The sequence below is a fragment of the Nymphalis io genome, chromosome 17 (assembly GCF_905147045.1).
Source record: "Nymphalis io chromosome 17, ilAglIoxx1.1, whole genome shotgun sequence".
Lineage (NCBI taxonomy): Eukaryota > Metazoa > Arthropoda > Insecta > Lepidoptera > Nymphalidae > Nymphalis > Nymphalis io.
This window is the reverse complement of record NC_065904.1, coordinates 5,556,097-5,574,056: the sequence shown is the minus strand read 5'-3', so window position 1 is coordinate 5,574,056 and position 17,960 is coordinate 5,556,097. Positions and strand designations below refer to the sequence as shown.

Sequence of the window (17,960 nt, the reverse complement as noted above, 5' to 3'; positions counted from 1 at the left end):
GTGATTGTTGAAGATGTCGGAAAAAATCTTTACTTCGGAGCTTTACTGACGTGCGCCGCCTAAACCGATGGTTATATTATGTAGTATTATATAAACGTTTTTTGGAACCTAATTGACCTGTGTGAAGCCGGTACGTGTAGCTAGTATTTTATAAGTAAACAAACCGATGAGTCACACATACAATATATTATTATTCGAAGCATGATAGATGTATCGGACTGAAAAAATCCGTCTGCCAAAAGAATATTATCGTACAAATGGACATACAATATTTTACAAATATTATAAATACTTGAAGAGGTTATTTTGAGTATGTGTTTTCATAAATATGTGTGTGTCTGTATTTGCGTTTGTTCATGGATGTTTCTTATACTTTGCTTACGATATGCGTAAAGTGATTATACGTTCAATTTTGAATGGAACAGCCCCAATTTCAAGTTACGTGTACCACTTTCATTTAGAAAAGCCATTCTAAAAATATAAAAAGGCTTTAATAATAAATTTAATTTCTTGTATTTCAATGAAAGTTTTGGCTCACTTCTTAGATGGGAAAAATGGCCACAGCCAGATTATCTCAGTTTCGTTTATTGGCAAAAGTTACTAACCTAATAAACATTTAATATTATAATAATGATATGATATAAACCCCAAACGAAGCTGATATAGCTTTTTTATCAATTAGAATTAAGTGGAACTTCAACTTAATTAATGACCAGGAAAAAATATTTTCGAATCTTTATAAAAGTTTTTCCGTACGATTTGACAGTTAGATATTTTTATTATCTGTGTTCCGTTTTTTATGTCTTTAGTAAAAGTTTTTATGTCCGTCATTACAGTTTACATTCGTTTTTTGGTTTCGTGATTTTTTTAAAGAGCGTGAAGGATATAATTCGCACACTTGTGCCACTTTAATCGGTATTTTATATTCAAATTCTTATACAGTGTGCTCATGGCTCGCTATTAAAGAATTTAGAGTAGTGCACTTAAGTTAATAATAAAACAATAAATGTAACCAATGTTTATTTAAAAGTATGTATATTTATCTTATATATCACTTTTGCTACACGTGATTCACGAAGGGCCTTCAAAGGGTCTGGCAGGCAGAATCCAATCCGTAGCTGAACAGCAATTCGACTTACCAGAACGACGTAAGATGTATCGATTATATACGCATATATTGCTGATTGACAATTTATAATTGACGTCAATCAATAGTAGTATGTCAGCAATATGTATATTATAATGGTTAATTTTTTTTATCTAACGTTAAGTATAGTTTAAGTTATTATTAACTAACTTCAAAATATCAACTAATACCACAAATAAAACTGGTAATTAAAAAATTGAGTCTTAGAGATTTAAGTACGCGTACAGAAAAACAGCTACGGTACAAATTTGTGACGTAAGGTCTTTTACTGTGTGAGTGAGCATCTAAATAGATTGTACCAACGTGTTTGTGAGTGTGGTTGACATGAACAAAGCCACATCTATTTGTTATAAATGTTACGTTAAATTAAGCGTGTTTATAGTTCACGAACAGCCTTTATACGGTGGGGTAATAAAACGCGCATATTAATACTATTGGTGTCAGTGGATCATGATTCATAATAAATGAAATGTCGGATAAGTGTTATTTCTCGTCATTTTTTCTTAGATTACTACGAATTTTAATTGTTTCTAAACTGTAAGCCTAATTTCAACAACGAACGTTGACAAATGAAAAATGTTTTAACCATCTAAAATTTTGATTATTTTTCCAGTTCTCATATTAATTATTTTATTCGAAGCCGTCTACGGAATAGTATTTAATTTTCTTATTTTGTCGACCCGCTTTATAAACCACGTAGAATTTTACGTACTATTAATTGCAAATTCAATATTAAAAACAATCATTAAAAAAGTAATGTGAGGTAACAGCCTGGGAATTGTCTATGCTGGGTTAAGGCCTAGTATCCCTTTGAAAGGTTTTCGCGCATGTTCAACCACGCTACTCCAATGCGTGTAGGTAAAGATACACTTGTGGTAGAATTTCAGTGAAATTAGACAAATAATTATGTAGGTTGAGATTCAGGTGTTCTTGTAACTTTTATTCAGTTATTTTAACGACAAATGCTGTTGTGTGTGCATGCACATATTACTCACACACGTTAAAACATTCTCGTTTAATTGCTAAGTACTATAATTATAACCCAAGTCAAAGACAGAACGATACAAGAATCGGAACAATAAACAACATTTTATTTGTCCCTCTGGGTAGATTGAAGATAGAACCACCCATTGATCACTGATACTACCGCCAATAAGCAAAACTCAGTATTGTGTTCTAGTTGGAAGAGAGAATAAATCAGTGTAACTGGGCACAAGATACATAACATCTTAGTTCCCAAGGTTGGTGGCGCAATGTGACGTACCCGTATCTGATGGCCAAAATAAATAAAAAAGGTTAATCCTGTTCGCTCTTAATTAAACATTGATTTCTCTTTGGCTGTTTAATTAAACATTGATTTATCTCTTTTCAACATTATTGATTTGATATTCGAAAGAAGAAAACAGCATTGTTTAACTAATCACCAACCAACGTTTATAAGTAAAGCCTTTAGTTGCTATACTGCGTCATCTATTTGATTGTATTCATATATTGTTCGTATCTAAGTGTTTATTGTAAAACAAACTTATTAACGTTACGTTTTATCTTATCTTTTATTAGTGAAATGAATATTAAACTCAAATACATATTTCCTGTGTATTTTCTCTCATTACTTTATAACATATATTATAAAAGAAAATACGCAGAAAAGTGCATAAAGATAAACGTCAGTTTTAAAAAAAAATAGAAACTTAAAATAAACTATTATAGATTGCTTTTCAAATTTTGAAATAATTTTGTTGATCAGTGGTAATTTTGTTTCACAGATACAACAAATAGTTACTTTATCGTTATGTAGATATAATAGTTCAATATCTACACAGACACAACTAGAATATTAAATACAATTTTTGATTAAAGTAATTTGGTCATTGAGGTTAAAGTTTTTATATATCTATGTACAATATATTTACTAATATTTAATTAAATCTATTCTACCATACAACCTCATCTTTAGTTGACTGTCAAAAACATAAACCAATAAAATCGGCAGATAATAATACTTTATTAAGCTTAAAAACTAAAAACCATTAAAAATGGAGTTTAACTCAATAAGTCGTAGAGTACACGCTGACACTCATATGTATTATACTTTCGCTTGGCTTTCTCCGCCCTTAATATCATTTGAAGAACTTGACGTAAGTCATATTGCCGGTTTATATTGCTATAATGCATAAGTAGTATATATGTATATACATATATAAAATAGTGTTAGTTTTTGTATGTCGTGCTGTGTGTCAATTCGGAATAATAATGTAATGTATTAAAGGATAATTAATAGTTAGTAGTAAGTATGGTAAACATTAAAACATTATCTATAAACAATTATATTTTCATGAATAAAATGCAACACGTACATATATAAGGTAAAGACATAAGACACATAATAAACTTAAAAAAAAGTAACTACTGAGTTTCTTGGCGGTTCATAAGTACTTGTAAAAATAATTTAAATAAAAAATATTTTGATTGATTTGATTAATAAAATCATGAAATAATTACAAGAAATACTAATTCATTTCTTTTGAATAAAAAACATGAGTAAAATTAACAATAAAATCGTTTTATCTGTGGTTCTAAATGTCATTACTTATTATTAGATATATATTTCGATTTATCATCACAAGACACTATGTGAAAACTTCTTTTTTTAAAAACTTATCTTACACTTACAGCTGCCAAAGTTTTGCATCGATCTCATTAAAAGGGAAAACTTTAGTTCTGAACAACAAAGCCTTTGCAATCTATGGTCTCCAGGCATTGTTATTGAAAAAAGTGTTTTAGGTTCAGAAAAGTGTCGCACTGCGACAAAGTTTGGCCTCGCAGATGCAACGGTCACCGTGTCATTCTGATTCATCTAAACAATGTAGTGAAGGTTTTCGTACTTGTTGTTAATATCATAGTACAAATAACTTGTTTCATAATGTAATAGTTGATTACGAACTCTATTATTTACTAAAGTTATAAAATAAATGTCAATACCTGTTTGATGAAGGGCATATTAATACGAGTACACAGGTGACTTTGTGTCCTTATTTAGATATGATAACTGATAAGCAAACATGTTATTATAATATATAATGGCGTTCATTACAATCAATGCCGTGATTATAGATTTTTTTTTACGTATTAGGCAGAGGTAATCCTCAAAATGCCACATATATGTTTATATTCCAATTTATGTCTTTATTAATATTACCATTTTTTTAAATCTATATTTATTATTTATTTCTTAAGATAAAAAACTCTTTCTTAAGATAAAAAAGTCTACTAGATAGAAGAGAAATTGAAAATTCAAAAAGGGTAAGAACCCGTAATTTTTCATGTGCTTAATTTGTATTTATTTATTCATCTCGTGCTCAGCTGTGAATGAAAACGTTTGCAGGTTGAATTTGTCGAACGAAATTCCTTGAACAGACCCACTAATGCACGCTGAGGCTTAAGATGTGATCTTCTTTAAGATAAATAAGATTCTGTTTGCTAGGAGAAAAAGCCTATGACTAGCAAGAGCTCATATACGAGTTGTTACAGTATATAATTAAATATATATTTACCAGCGACCACACATACGTTGAACGACCGAATGATCAATGAGGAAATATCAATAATATATTCATTTCGATAAGTGAATACAATTCAATTTTACCTGGTTATTTTTTTTAATACTCCTAACATAACATTTAAAAAAAATTGACAATCACACAGTTAAAGATGTCATATGAGTAACGTCACACACGTTTACGAAATAGACATTTGTACTTGAGATAAATGACATAATTTGATAATTACAGAATCCTACCTCGCCTCCTTTATTGTGTAATTAAAATTTCTCAACAAATTGAACCACGCATCTCATTGAACGAACAGTAGTATTTTCTAAGAACAAAGTCGAAACTCACCGCAGATGACGTTCGTGAAATATCAGAAAGTGATATGCGACATTGACCATAATAATTATAACATTTCAAGAATACATGCATCAAAAGAGTATAAGTCGGTTGTCAACATTTAAAAATGTACTTAACTTATATGATATTTTCGACCATTGGTGTTGCCAGATTTAAAAAAAAACTTACTTTAAAGAGTTATTATAGATTTCATTTTTAATTTCTTATTCGTATTTTTGGCATTAACACATTTGGCGACATTAGATTTCATGGTTAAAAACGCATTAGAATATATATCCTCTTTACATCGAGACACTTAGTCAATATACCGCCATATAGGAAGGTACACTTGGTAAATGTATTTAAAAAAAAAAAAACAAACAAACTAGAAAATACTTACATTTCATTAAACAATTAACGATACTTACATCCAATGTGGGCTTATAACTAAATCTAAGTATTATTTATATTAAAAATTTAAAATTTCATGTTACATTGGATTAAATATAAAGCGCCAAAATTCCGAATGTAGATTATGCCGAAAATAGCCGCGAAGAAAGTCATGTTACTCTTTTCTACTTATTTACATATTATGTATGGTAAATAAAATTTAATAAATTGTCAATGTATAATTGCTTATATATTTCATTTGTTTAATATAATATATTGCGAAATAGAAACGTAAAACATTTAACAATTGAACAAAAAGATAATTTTTATTTACTTTAGCTAGTTATGTATTTAACCATTTATTTAAGTTTAACATCACCGAGTAATATGTTATGCACGAACCGTTAAGCATTGCATTTTATTATTTTCCAAGAAACAATATCTCGGGAACTGGGATAGTGTTACGTGAAGATGAAACCGCATAACAGCGCTACTGTTTCTATAAAAACGGCTTTGTATTTAACACATTATGAAAACATAACTCATGACTTAACGTTTGATAAAATAAGATTAAAATTTATTGAAATCAAATATGCACGCAGCACGTTTTCTATTGTAATGGCTTTTTTTACTAAAAATTTCTTATGATGTCATATAATTTTTAATTCAGAACAACTTTCTCCCTTTTAATGATAATTAATTAGCTGATCAATTAATGAGCTACGCGATGGAAAATGATAGCATTCACCTATAGACTATTTGAAGTATTTTTATTACTTCATACACCGTCGATGAGCCATAGCGTTGAATATGTTATGATCTCTGTGTATAGAGTGTAATATGAGGATCAAGTAATAACCTGTCTGTTTGTACAAATAGCTTATGTCGGATAAAATTTTGACACAAAAGAAGAACTACTATTACTTATAGGCCAGAAAAAAAAAAGATAAAAAAACTAACTACCCGAGCAGTATGATAGAAAATAAATTCGGAAGTTCATGAGTTGAGCTGAGCTAGCGTTTTTTTAAATACTTTTGTGTACGATGGATTTTAGCGGTCAATGAAAATGACATGATATATCACGTGGTTGACCTGAATAACTTTTAAAACAATACGAACAAAACACATTGTTCTTTTGTATTTAATGTTTACCTACTCGTGTTGACCGAGTGGATGGCACAGGAGAACAAATCGCAGGTTCAAATCCAAAAAAGCACAAGATTTTTGAAAGATATTACTTGTGCATTACATAAACAACAATTATGCGATTGTTATTACTTTTGCGTTATTTGTCGGATTCATTTAAGATGAATGCTTTAATTATTTTTTTTACTACGACTTATAAAAACTCTTTCAAATTTATCGGCTTACAGGTCTACACTGGAAGTTCATTGAAGTCTACTAAAATAATAGCTCATAAAACTTTGTTTTAATATTGTCATAACAACATTTTGTTAGAAGACGTACTCTGAGCTTAAACTAACAATAAACGAGAATACATTATTTTTATCATCTCGTATAAATTTAACTTGTAACGTCTTGTTCGGATAAATATTTATCTTAAACATAATATTATCGTTATATCTAAGAATATAAATAAATTTTCTTTATTATTTCTTAAACCATTGATCCGATTGTGATGAAATATTGGTGAGTTGTTCTTTGTGAGTGGAGGTAGCTACTAAAAAAAAATATAATTTTTCTTTATATGTTTGTCCTTTACTATAAACGTTTTATGTATAACCCTATTCTAAGTGCGAATGCGAAGGCGGGACAACTAGTTGTAATATTCTTGTAGGTACAATGACATCAAATTAGTATTTTACTTATCAAATGAACTCCATTTTAAATTATAACATCAGCTATACTTAATATGTTAATTCTTCGTCGTTTCTAAAGGGGTTAACGGTTTGGAGATATTTCATTAAATAAAAAATAAACCTATACCATAGAGAAAAACGGGAAGACCTCGTATATTTAATCTGAGCGAATTTTACTATTTCATAACGATTACTATTGATACGATAATATTGAATATTCTATATTTATTCGGATCGGAACCGAATCGATATGATGTTAACATATATACCGTTATGTTAAAACCGTTAGTTAAATTAAAAAAAAAAGAATAGGAAAACGGATAGACGGCGACGATTACGCTTCGATTCGGTTGCGATAAAGTGACAATTTGTTAGTAGAATTTGTCTCCGTGCTTATTTTGTAATTCATCATGTGCTCTGGCGATGAAGGAACATTTTGAGGGAACTTGAATGTGTTAGGTGAAGTTCTGCCACATGGTAACAAGCCCGCACTGGATCGTTTTAAGAGTAGAAGGTCATTTATGGGTTGTTAGTTTACTTTAAATCAACGAACGTTTAGTACCTCGGTCAGTTATGTTTTCACCAATACTCAAACAGATGTACTTGTTCATTTAATTTAAGTGCCACTTTTTTGTTCTTATATGTTAATTCTTTAATATGCTTTAATTTGAACATTTATTTTTATAAGGACAAATGATTTGAATGTAACTTATAGGTTTACCGATGTTCATTTGAATAGCTCCTGAACTAATGATTTTATCTTCGATTACGTTAACACATATTATATTATATACACATCGTTTATATCTGTTTGGAAATTACTACCTACGATAATGGGTTCCTTGTGTACCTTTGTCTTTGTAAAGTTTCTTTTTTTTATGTAATAGGCAGGCGAAGAAATATTAACCATTCCTTACATCTCAAATGCGCTACTAAACTTGGGAACTGCGATGTTATATCCATTGTGCCTGTATTTATATTGGCTCACTCAACCTTCAAACCGGAACGCAACAATTCTAAGTATTGCTGCTTAGCAGCAGAATGTCTGATGAGTGGATGTTACCCACTCTGCACAAACAGGCCTGCACAAAGCCCTATTACCAGGAAAATATACATATATACATATATAGACATAAAATATGTATGTACTAACGTAATATACAATTTGCAAAGCTTTTGCTGGATGGAACAAAAGCCAAACAGTTCAACATCGAAACTCCGACTTTTGAAAGGCAAGAGAACGGTCTCAAGTTGCAATTTACTTGTTAAAACTTCGACCAAAATTAAATTCAAAACGGCTTACTTTTGTATTTCGTTATATTATTTCGCTTCGAATATTTTTAAGGTAGAATCTAATGTTTGAATAGATACTACGGTAAGTGCGAAATATTAAAAAATAATAATTCAATGTTAACTTTGAAAGTAAACACAGACATCCCGTTATGTGTTATGTCAGTATTAGAACTTGAAACCATCTTAGTACAAGATAAACAGCCATGTATTTTCAAGCTGAGAACAACGTTGATTGGGAAAACGACATGTCATAACTTTTATAAGCGAGAATTTATGAACAAATATGTATGATAATAAAGACGCGTAAATTGAAAATAAAAAACACTTTTTTCTCACGCATGACGTAACATATTAGGTCCTTACATAGGAAATTGGCGTTTTGTACGGGAGGAATCGTCATTTTTTTTTTTGTAAAATATATTTATTTATTCAAAGTATGCACCGTTGTTATCTATGCACTTTTGCCATCTCATAGGTAGTTCATCGATCCTTTTACTAAAAAATAACCATGGGGGCGAGAATCAATAAACTTTTTAAAGGCGGTTTGGACTGCCGCATCGGAGTTGAATTTTTTTCTTTGTAAGAAGTAGTCCAAATTCCGGAAACAATGGTAATCTGTTGGAGCAAGGTCCGGGGAGTACGGTGGATGTCGCAGACATTCCAATTGTAGCTCATCTAACTTAGTAGTTGTTTGTTGTGCAGTGTGTGGTCTTGCGTTGTCGTGAAGCAGCAGTGGCCTAGAGCGATTGACCAATCTCGGTTATTTAGCAGCTAGTTCTTCTTTCATGGTTTGCAGTTGCTGACAATAGATATCTGCCGTAATCGTTTTGCCAGTTTTTAGAAAGCTGTAGTGAACGACACCGGTGCTAGTCCACCAAACACTCACAAGTAACTTTTTCTGAGTTAATTTTCGTTTATGGCAGGATTTGGCTGGTTCTCCAGGGTTCAGCCATTGCGACGAGCGCTTCCAATTATCGTAAAGTATCCATTTTTCATCACAAGTAATGATTCGATTTAAAATTCCTTCATTATTTTGTCGGTTGAGCAAAGTAACACGCGTCCTAGCAAGTAGCAGTCGACGCGTGTTTGCAAGTTCGATTCACTCAATTCTTGAGGTACCCATCGTTCAAGTTTTTTTACTTTCCCGATTTGCTTCAAGTGTATTAATACAGTTTTATCACTTACTCAGAAGCCTGTAGCTATCTCTGAAGTGCTTTGTGATGGATCCACTTCCACCTTTAACTTCTAACTTCTTCTTAACTTAAGGCGTGGTGCCTTTAATTCTTCATTTTCCACTTTGGTCTCGGGCCGTCCACGGGGTTGGTTCTGAAGGTTGAAATTTCCAGAACGAAAACGTTGAAATCAAAAACGTACCATGCTTCCTTTTGCGACACCAGCGTCGTACATATCATTAATCGTTCGAGCTGTTTCTGCAGCACTGGTGCCAAGGTAGAACTCGTACTCGTAAATATACCGATATTTCTTGTTTTCTATTGTGCGGTAATAAGCGACGCCAAAGAAAAAAATAATGAGGAAAAAACAAATGAATGACTGTTTTCAAAACTCAAATGTACCAGCTAAATGAATTTATAAATTTGAATTTGGAATTCTTAACCAAAAGAGAAGATATTTCAGATCAAAATGGTCAGTACGACAAAACGCTAATTTCATATGTAAGGACCTAATAGATCGTATACGCACATAAACGTGACGTGTTTTTGATTCTATCGTGTCATAGTTAATTAACATATTTTTGTTTTAAGTTTATAGTATGCCGTAAAGGCAAATGAACAAAATAATTATTCCTTGCAACATTTGCATAGAAAACCGTTATATTTCTAGGTTTTATAGCTTTGCTTTGTGTCTTCTATTACGAAGCATTCCAAGCAATTTCGTAACTGATATCTTACGAATACCACGCAAGCAACTTTGCGTGAAAACATACAATATCATATTCAATGAGAACATTTAGAATTCAACTTCATTAGATTAAAATATGTCTAAATATAATAGAATACAAAGAGAATTAATGAAAAAAATATAGTTATTAAAAAATGTGTCAGTCGTTCTTTTTTTTTTTCAAAACAACAGTCTTGCATCCGTGCATTTTTGTTTTTTTTTTCATATATTTTATGGACCCATTACATTTTTATTATTGTTTAATTTATAAGATTTCTATAATATTATTTAATAATTATCATTGTTATGTTGTGAATTTCGCCAACGATGAGGAAAGGAAAGGTGTAAAAGTCACAACTCTCTTTTCTGGTCAGCTTCTCCAACAATCTGAACATTCGACTGTACATAAATAATCAGCAAAAGGTAGGTAGGTTTTATGACTATACCCTTGCCATCTTATATTTATATGTAAAGAACGCTTTGAAAAGAAATGCAGAGTATTTCAATCGATAAAAGAACGGCTTAACAAACAAACTAACTTTGTTAATCCTAAGCATTAAGTAGACATAATATGACAAGATTATCCACTTAAGCCAATGCAATTGACAGTAATTTACCGGAATCCTATTAGCTAGCAAGAATGTTAAATAAACAATGTCTCTACCGGGGAGACATGTGACGAGTTAGACTAACTGTCTGAAATCATATGGGTACAGATTACCACAGTAATTGTACATATATTGTTACCAAGTGAACTCGGAGATATATGACTTTCTACCAGGGGAATAATGCGTCATATATACCACCGCCGACTTGCATTGTTTTTTATTGATATGTTCTCGTTTGAAGGGTGAGTAAGCTAGCATAATTTAACACACTAGGGACAAAGCGCCGAAATAGTGTTATTTATCTTTAATTTATATCTTTTATATACAGCTACTCATTATTCCTTTTTTATTGTTTGTTTTTATTATATAATATCATATATAAGAGGAATTTACAGAATTAATTATAATATCTGCATAACGCTATAAAGTTATGTAGGAAGCTAAACGTACCATTGAGATGTGATAGATTATTAGGTACTTATTAAAACTTTAATTTTTTAATTTATTCTACAAGAACTAATGCTTATCATATCAGTCTAAATTAAAAGCAGTTGAAACTGCAAAGCACGGCTATTGGTATAATAATAATGTACTAAAACATTTTCGAAACACACTGTATCTTCTGATATTAGAATATTGGTTTATTAGTTTTTGCAGATTCAATTTCAGTTAATATTTCTATAGTTTTATATATCAAACTATTAACTTGAAATTGTGTTTGCTTTGTACATCACTTTCGATTAATATTCACTTATATTAACCACTAAGCTATCGGTCACACATAATATTTACAGGCCACCGGTTCATCTTAGCTTTATCACATTTTATGACAATAATGATTATATATTATTATTATATAAAAAGGATAAGATCGTCAATCTTGCGTTAACCGTAATTCGGTGTACAATTTTTTTTTCTTTCGAGTATCGGGTGTCCAATTTGTCTCTTGCAGTATAGCTTCGCTGTTTTGTTGACAACAATGACGCGGCCTGTTTCCGTAAATCATCCACAAGGCTCGTTTTTTCGACGTGACTTATGGTAAAGAAGTTTCTTAGCTTCCACGATAAAGGTCAGACGTGATTCTGATATTCTTTTTGTTTTGTTAACAGTACACAAGTTTTTTGCTTAAATTAAGCAAACATGTTTTATATTAAAATACTTTGTATTAGTTTTTTCTCACACAGAACGACCTTTGATAAATGCAAACCTGATAATAACTGTGGTCACCTTTGCCCATATATTTCGGCATTCAAAGAAATATATATAACATTCCTTAGACCTTGGTAAACATCAGTATTGCGGCGCGAATTATAGCCTAATTTTTATTAATGACAATATTTATTTATTTATTAGTGTCAAATTACGAAACGAAATACGACATATTGTCAGATTGCTAGCTAGAGATTTAATGTCCATATTTATTTATCTTTGTTTTATTTTATTTATTTATATATAAGAATATTTTACTTATAGTCTGAAATGAAATTAATTCAGTGTTACATGGTATAAAAATGTTAATAGTTTAAGGGATCATATCAAAGCGAAATAAATGAAGCTGTAAATGTATTACAGAATAACTGATTTAAATACTATATCGATATATAATAAAACTTTTAAACATACGAGTAAATAAGCAGTTACATTTTCGATGTTTAAGTTTTTTTTCGATTGCCAGTTCTAACTTTTAAAACTTTTTCAATCGTCAGTTCTATGTTCAAAGTACTGCAATTGAAGCTCGTTTGAAATTTGCTTCATTTACTAACTTTTAACAAGTAGTATCCAAACCGTTTATATGGAAAACATTATCCATGTGGGAATATAGCTGTTGATCGGATGTTGGTGACTCATTATTTTCGGAATATAAGGTATTCTTCATATCATTGTGGTTGATTTATATACTTTAATTTTACTCAAAAGTTCCGATAGTGACTTTCTCGACATCGAGAATGTAATTTTTTTACGAAGCCATAATTAATTCCATTTATTATTCCAGATCGACCAATTTTATCATGTCAATTCCATGTCTAAGTTGTATCTTTACTCCTACTATTGGAATAGGCTATACGTTATTACAGAGTTATCTAATAAATCTTAAATCGGACAGATACACAGTTTTGATATATTTGTTTTTCTTCGGCTTTTTTTCTTCGATCATGTCGAATTAATATATTATAAGGAAAACGAAAAGAATAATACTCCAGTCCCGTCTATAATAGGAGGAAGATATTGTGTGATATCAGACGATTAAATCATGTCATTTAGTTATCTAGTTATTGCGGTAATTCTTTAAAAGCTAACAAGGCTGTACAATAATAAAAATTGAAATACCTATATAACTCACATTTACACACTTAATTATTGCTTTACTATGTTAGTACTGCCTTGTTGATCTAGTGGCTATATAAGGCGACAGAAACCAAGGTTCCGGGTTCAAGCCCCACGACGGACAATTAGGTTTTTTATTGGCTTTTCTTTTAATAAATCCTTTGAAATCAGTAAAAGCCCATTTGGAAATAGAAATTTACGATCCTCGAAAAGCACGTAAAGCTGTCGTGTAATAGAATTCTTTCCATCGTTTCGGATACGCTGGTCCATCGGAGGATGATGAAATAGAGATTGCGCCTGTGTTTGCGCACACACTCGTGGACTGTTAATATTTCCTTCGCAGTTGGTTTATCTCTCTTAATAATAGCCGCTGTGGGCGAAATCAGTCGAAAAGGCGTCATCATCATCGTCAATGTTGATAAAGTTTAATGTAGAACTTTTATTATTTTTGTTCAAACTTATCAAGTTTACATAAGGACTTTTTTGTTTTGAACCAATATATGTAGATTGTGTATATTGAGCCGAGATGGCCCAGTGGTAAGAACGCGTGAATCTTAACCGATGATCGTGGGTTCAAACCCGGGCAAGCACCACTGAATTTTCATGTGCTTAATTTATGATTATAATTCATCTCGTGCTTTACGGCGAAGGAAAATATCGTGAGGAAACCTGCATGTGTCTAATTTCACTAAAATTCTGCCATGTGTATTCCACCAATCCGCATTGGAGCAGCGTGGTGGAATAAGCTCCAAACCTTCTCCTCAAAAAAGAAGAAAGGAGGCCTTTAACCCAGCAGTGGGACATTCACAGGCTGTTACGGTTACGGTGTATATTATCCAAAGTTATATAACTCTCTAAGAGTTTTCTTGTTTGAACGCGCTTATCTCAGGATTTATCACATATTTGAATTAATCATGTTGCGTTAAATAGATTCAGATAGATTGGTCTACATAACATCACGCTACGACCCACGGGGGCGGAGCAGCAACGTTGAACGTTAAGAGGGTGAAAACGCTAGGAATAGCTAATAATAGATACGTTATCCGTACTAATATCATAAATTCGAAAGTGTTTTGCTTGTTTATTGCTTTGTTACGCTTTCATTAAGAAATTTTACATACACATTTTCAACGCCACCTATCAACCGCGGGCGAAGTCACGAGCGGAAACTAGTAATGTTATATTTTGACACAAATTTCTGAAATATTTCAAGAACAAACACTTTATAAACTTTAATAAAACGCTGAATTTTTATAGTTGCGAGGCATAACATGATTACAATACTTTGGCAGCAAATGCTTGAAGTAATCGACTTTAATGTGTTCATTCTAATATAGATGCTAATGTAACGGAACACGTGCCATTACCGTTTGCTATATAATTCTATTTATCTCCATGTAGTTAGATTGTCAGTGAACATCGCAACGTCACGTTTCCGATTCCAGCTCGCCCTTATCACTACGAAGGTCATCTAAGCGCTCCTCACGTTTTAAGATTTATTGCAAATTTTACCTTTTTATTATATTAACAAATATTTTATAAGCAAATGTAACATTTACTCATTATATGATACAATTTATATGTTTATCGTAAAATAACATATGCTTAGGTTGGAAACAGATTGTATAGGAATGATTTAGGCTTAATTTTTTCTCGAATTACTAACTTACTAATTATCACTTATAACAAGAGAATAATACTACGTGTAATAATAATGACTGTTAGTTAGTTGTTCCTTAAATTTTAATGACAACTTAATACGGAGGTATTAAGTTTCGAAAAAAACTAAATTAAACTTCACAGAGATAACCTTTAGTGCCCTCAAAGAGGGTGCATTTTAATTGCCAACCTTTAAAGTAAAGTTTTTTAAAAGGTTGTAAATGTTTTGAAGTGAACCAATTATGGCTTCAATTTCTTATCGTATTTCACTTTTTCATAAAATGAAGGTAAAAAATAAAGTTTGTTTTTCAAAAGCTCTAACGAGTAATTATTCTTGTGATGTAACATTAAAGTGAATAGCAATAACTATACTAAGGTTTATCTGGCTAATAATCTGAAGCGGTTTTCGAAAAAATTAAGTTTAATTAAAACTTACAATTTATTTATTTATTTAGATAAGATTTATTTAGATTATAGGCATAAGTGTATACAAATAAAATTTACCTCCAAATTTAATTAACATTGTGGAATGGTAGCAAATTCGCGATAATAAGGAACCAACCGAAGTTTAAGCAAAGCGTTTTGTATTTGTTAAGTAAGAATACATAGTACATCGACACAGCCCCGACGCCCGGGTCTTAAAAGATATAAGGTAACCCTGGGACCGTGGACATGTGAGGTAGGCCTCGCGTGTTCTATTTTATACGGCCCTGAGGTGGACGGGAACCACCCCCGAGGAGAATCGCTGAGTTACGAGAGGAGCACAACACGAATGGTTTTAGTGGGTAAGATACCCATATAATGTGGTTCCCCTAAGGGTCCGAGAACTTAACTGAAGGTTTCCACTGCACGAAGAAAAAAGACTACAACGGAAATGATGATATATATATAATTAAGAAGAAAAAGTAACTACTCTCTTTCTGCTCTAGTACTGGTAGTAATTTTATTCCGACTCAGGCAGAGGCTGAATTCTACTAATTTATCTAATAATTCGAGAAGAAATTAAACCTAAACCATTCCTATACAATCTGTTTCGAATCTAAACATATGCTATTTTACGATACGCATATAAATTGTATCATATAATGAGTAAATGTTACAATTGCTTATAAAATATTTGTTAATATATAAATAGGGTAAAAATTGCAATAAATCTTAAAACGTGAGGAGCGCTTAGATGACCTTCGTAGTGATAAGGGCGAGCTGGAATCGGAAACGTGACGTTTGATTATGATACGTTCCCGATTCAATTCCGATTCAACTTTTTATAGGTTTATTCGAGTCGGAACCGAACCGATAATATCTTGTTTAACATATAGCGTTATGTCAAAATCAAACGTAATTGTTAACTTTGATGGCAATAATCGATAATTAAATTAAAGAATAGGAAAACGGAAAAACGGCAACGATCACGCTTCGATTCGATTGTGATAAAGTGACAATTTGTTAGTAGAATTGGCTCGCTGGTTTCTTCAGAGCCTCTCGATCACCGCCGAGTACGAGATGAATGTATCATAATATCATATAAATAAATTATTAGTTTGAAATTAAATAAATACACGACCTCAACAATAAGTTTTACAAGTGTTACTAAATATTTTATATATTTAGTACAAACTGAATTAATTTCACATAAAATTATTGATAAGGTATTCAAAGTACTTATGTATGTTTAAGGAAGGAACCTACGGATATGATGTCGAATCACGAATGTTAACATCGCGTGATATAGAAAAAAAATCACAGGATGAGTAAAAACAAATATTCAATTTAAAAGAGATCTTAAATAATCTGTGGCATTCATTTTATTGATTAGTGATAAAATGGCATTTAGAACGTCAGCGATCGGGACTTTGGAATTAAATTAAATTGGATATAAATAGTTCAGTGTAATAATGTTATAATATAAACAGTAACAGTAACAGCCTGTTAATGTCCCACTTCTGGGCTAAGGCCACCTCTCCCTTTTGAGGAGAAGGTTTGGAGCTTATTCCACCACGCTGCTCCAATGCGGGTTGGTAGAATACACATGTGGCATAATTTCAATTAAATTAGACACATGCAGGTTTCCTCACGATGTTTTCCTTCACCGTCAAGCACGAGATGAATTATAAACACAATATAAGCACATGAAAATTCAGTGGTGCTCGCCCGTTCACGCGTTCTAACTACTAGGCCATCTCGGCTTTTGTTATAATATATAAAAATATATTAATCAGGAACTGTTTATGGTGCAATTTTTTTCATATAAAACAGGTAGACGGGCAAATAGGCCACTCGATGGAAAGTGTTCACCACCGCCTATAGACATTGTTACTATAATATTAACTATTCCTTACATATTTGATTTGATTATTTGTTTTTGTACATAATTATTGTTCTTCTTATATCTCAAATTGTCACAAGTAAACACCCAAAATACATGAATAACGTATCTATAGTAGATAGGTACTAAATTATCAGGTATATTTTCAATAACTTTCTGTCAGTGACGTATGAATATTATTATATAAATATTATGTAAGTACATATATACATTGTCATGTTATAAGAATGATATAAAAGTAATATTACTCTGGATAAATGCTAAAGAAAATAAGTCTTATAAAAAATAAACTAGGTACGAACTCTTAATTGAATTATAATGCGTGTTTGTATTTCATGGTTTGTAGATATTACGGGACGGGTAATTGCAGATTGAACAACAGATTGAGTTTTTTTATAATAATATATGCAAACAAACGATCAGTTTAAGTGATTTACGATTTTTTTAACTAAGGACATCAATTGTTGGTTTTTTCTAATGAATTATTTTCAAACATGAAAAAATGCAATTATTTCAAAGTTGTACATACACAGTTGTATATGCAACGTTTACATAAGACCAACGCAACAAACAGCAGTTTTATATTTTTATATAGCAGAAAGGAAG

At 31.3% G+C, this 17,960-nt stretch overlaps 1 protein-coding gene across 8 annotated transcripts in view; it reads right to left on the bottom strand.

Annotated features, from left to right (window-relative positions):
- LOC126775114 (carbohydrate sulfotransferase 11) overlaps window positions 1-17,960 on the bottom strand; it is a 55,469-nt gene that overhangs the window by 14,567 nt on the left and 22,942 nt on the right. The window contains exon 1 of one of the 8 annotated variants that reach the window (XM_050496889.1): window positions 4,130-4,167. The exons of the other annotated variants lie outside the window; for them this stretch is intronic. Within the exon in view, the coding sequence (XP_050352846.1) occupies window positions 4,130-4,147 (18 nt within the window). The 5' untranslated portion in view covers window positions 4,148-4,167. Of the gene's footprint in view, window positions 1-4,129; window positions 4,168-17,960 lie in introns of those variants that run through there. 8 annotated transcript variants of the gene reach the window in all.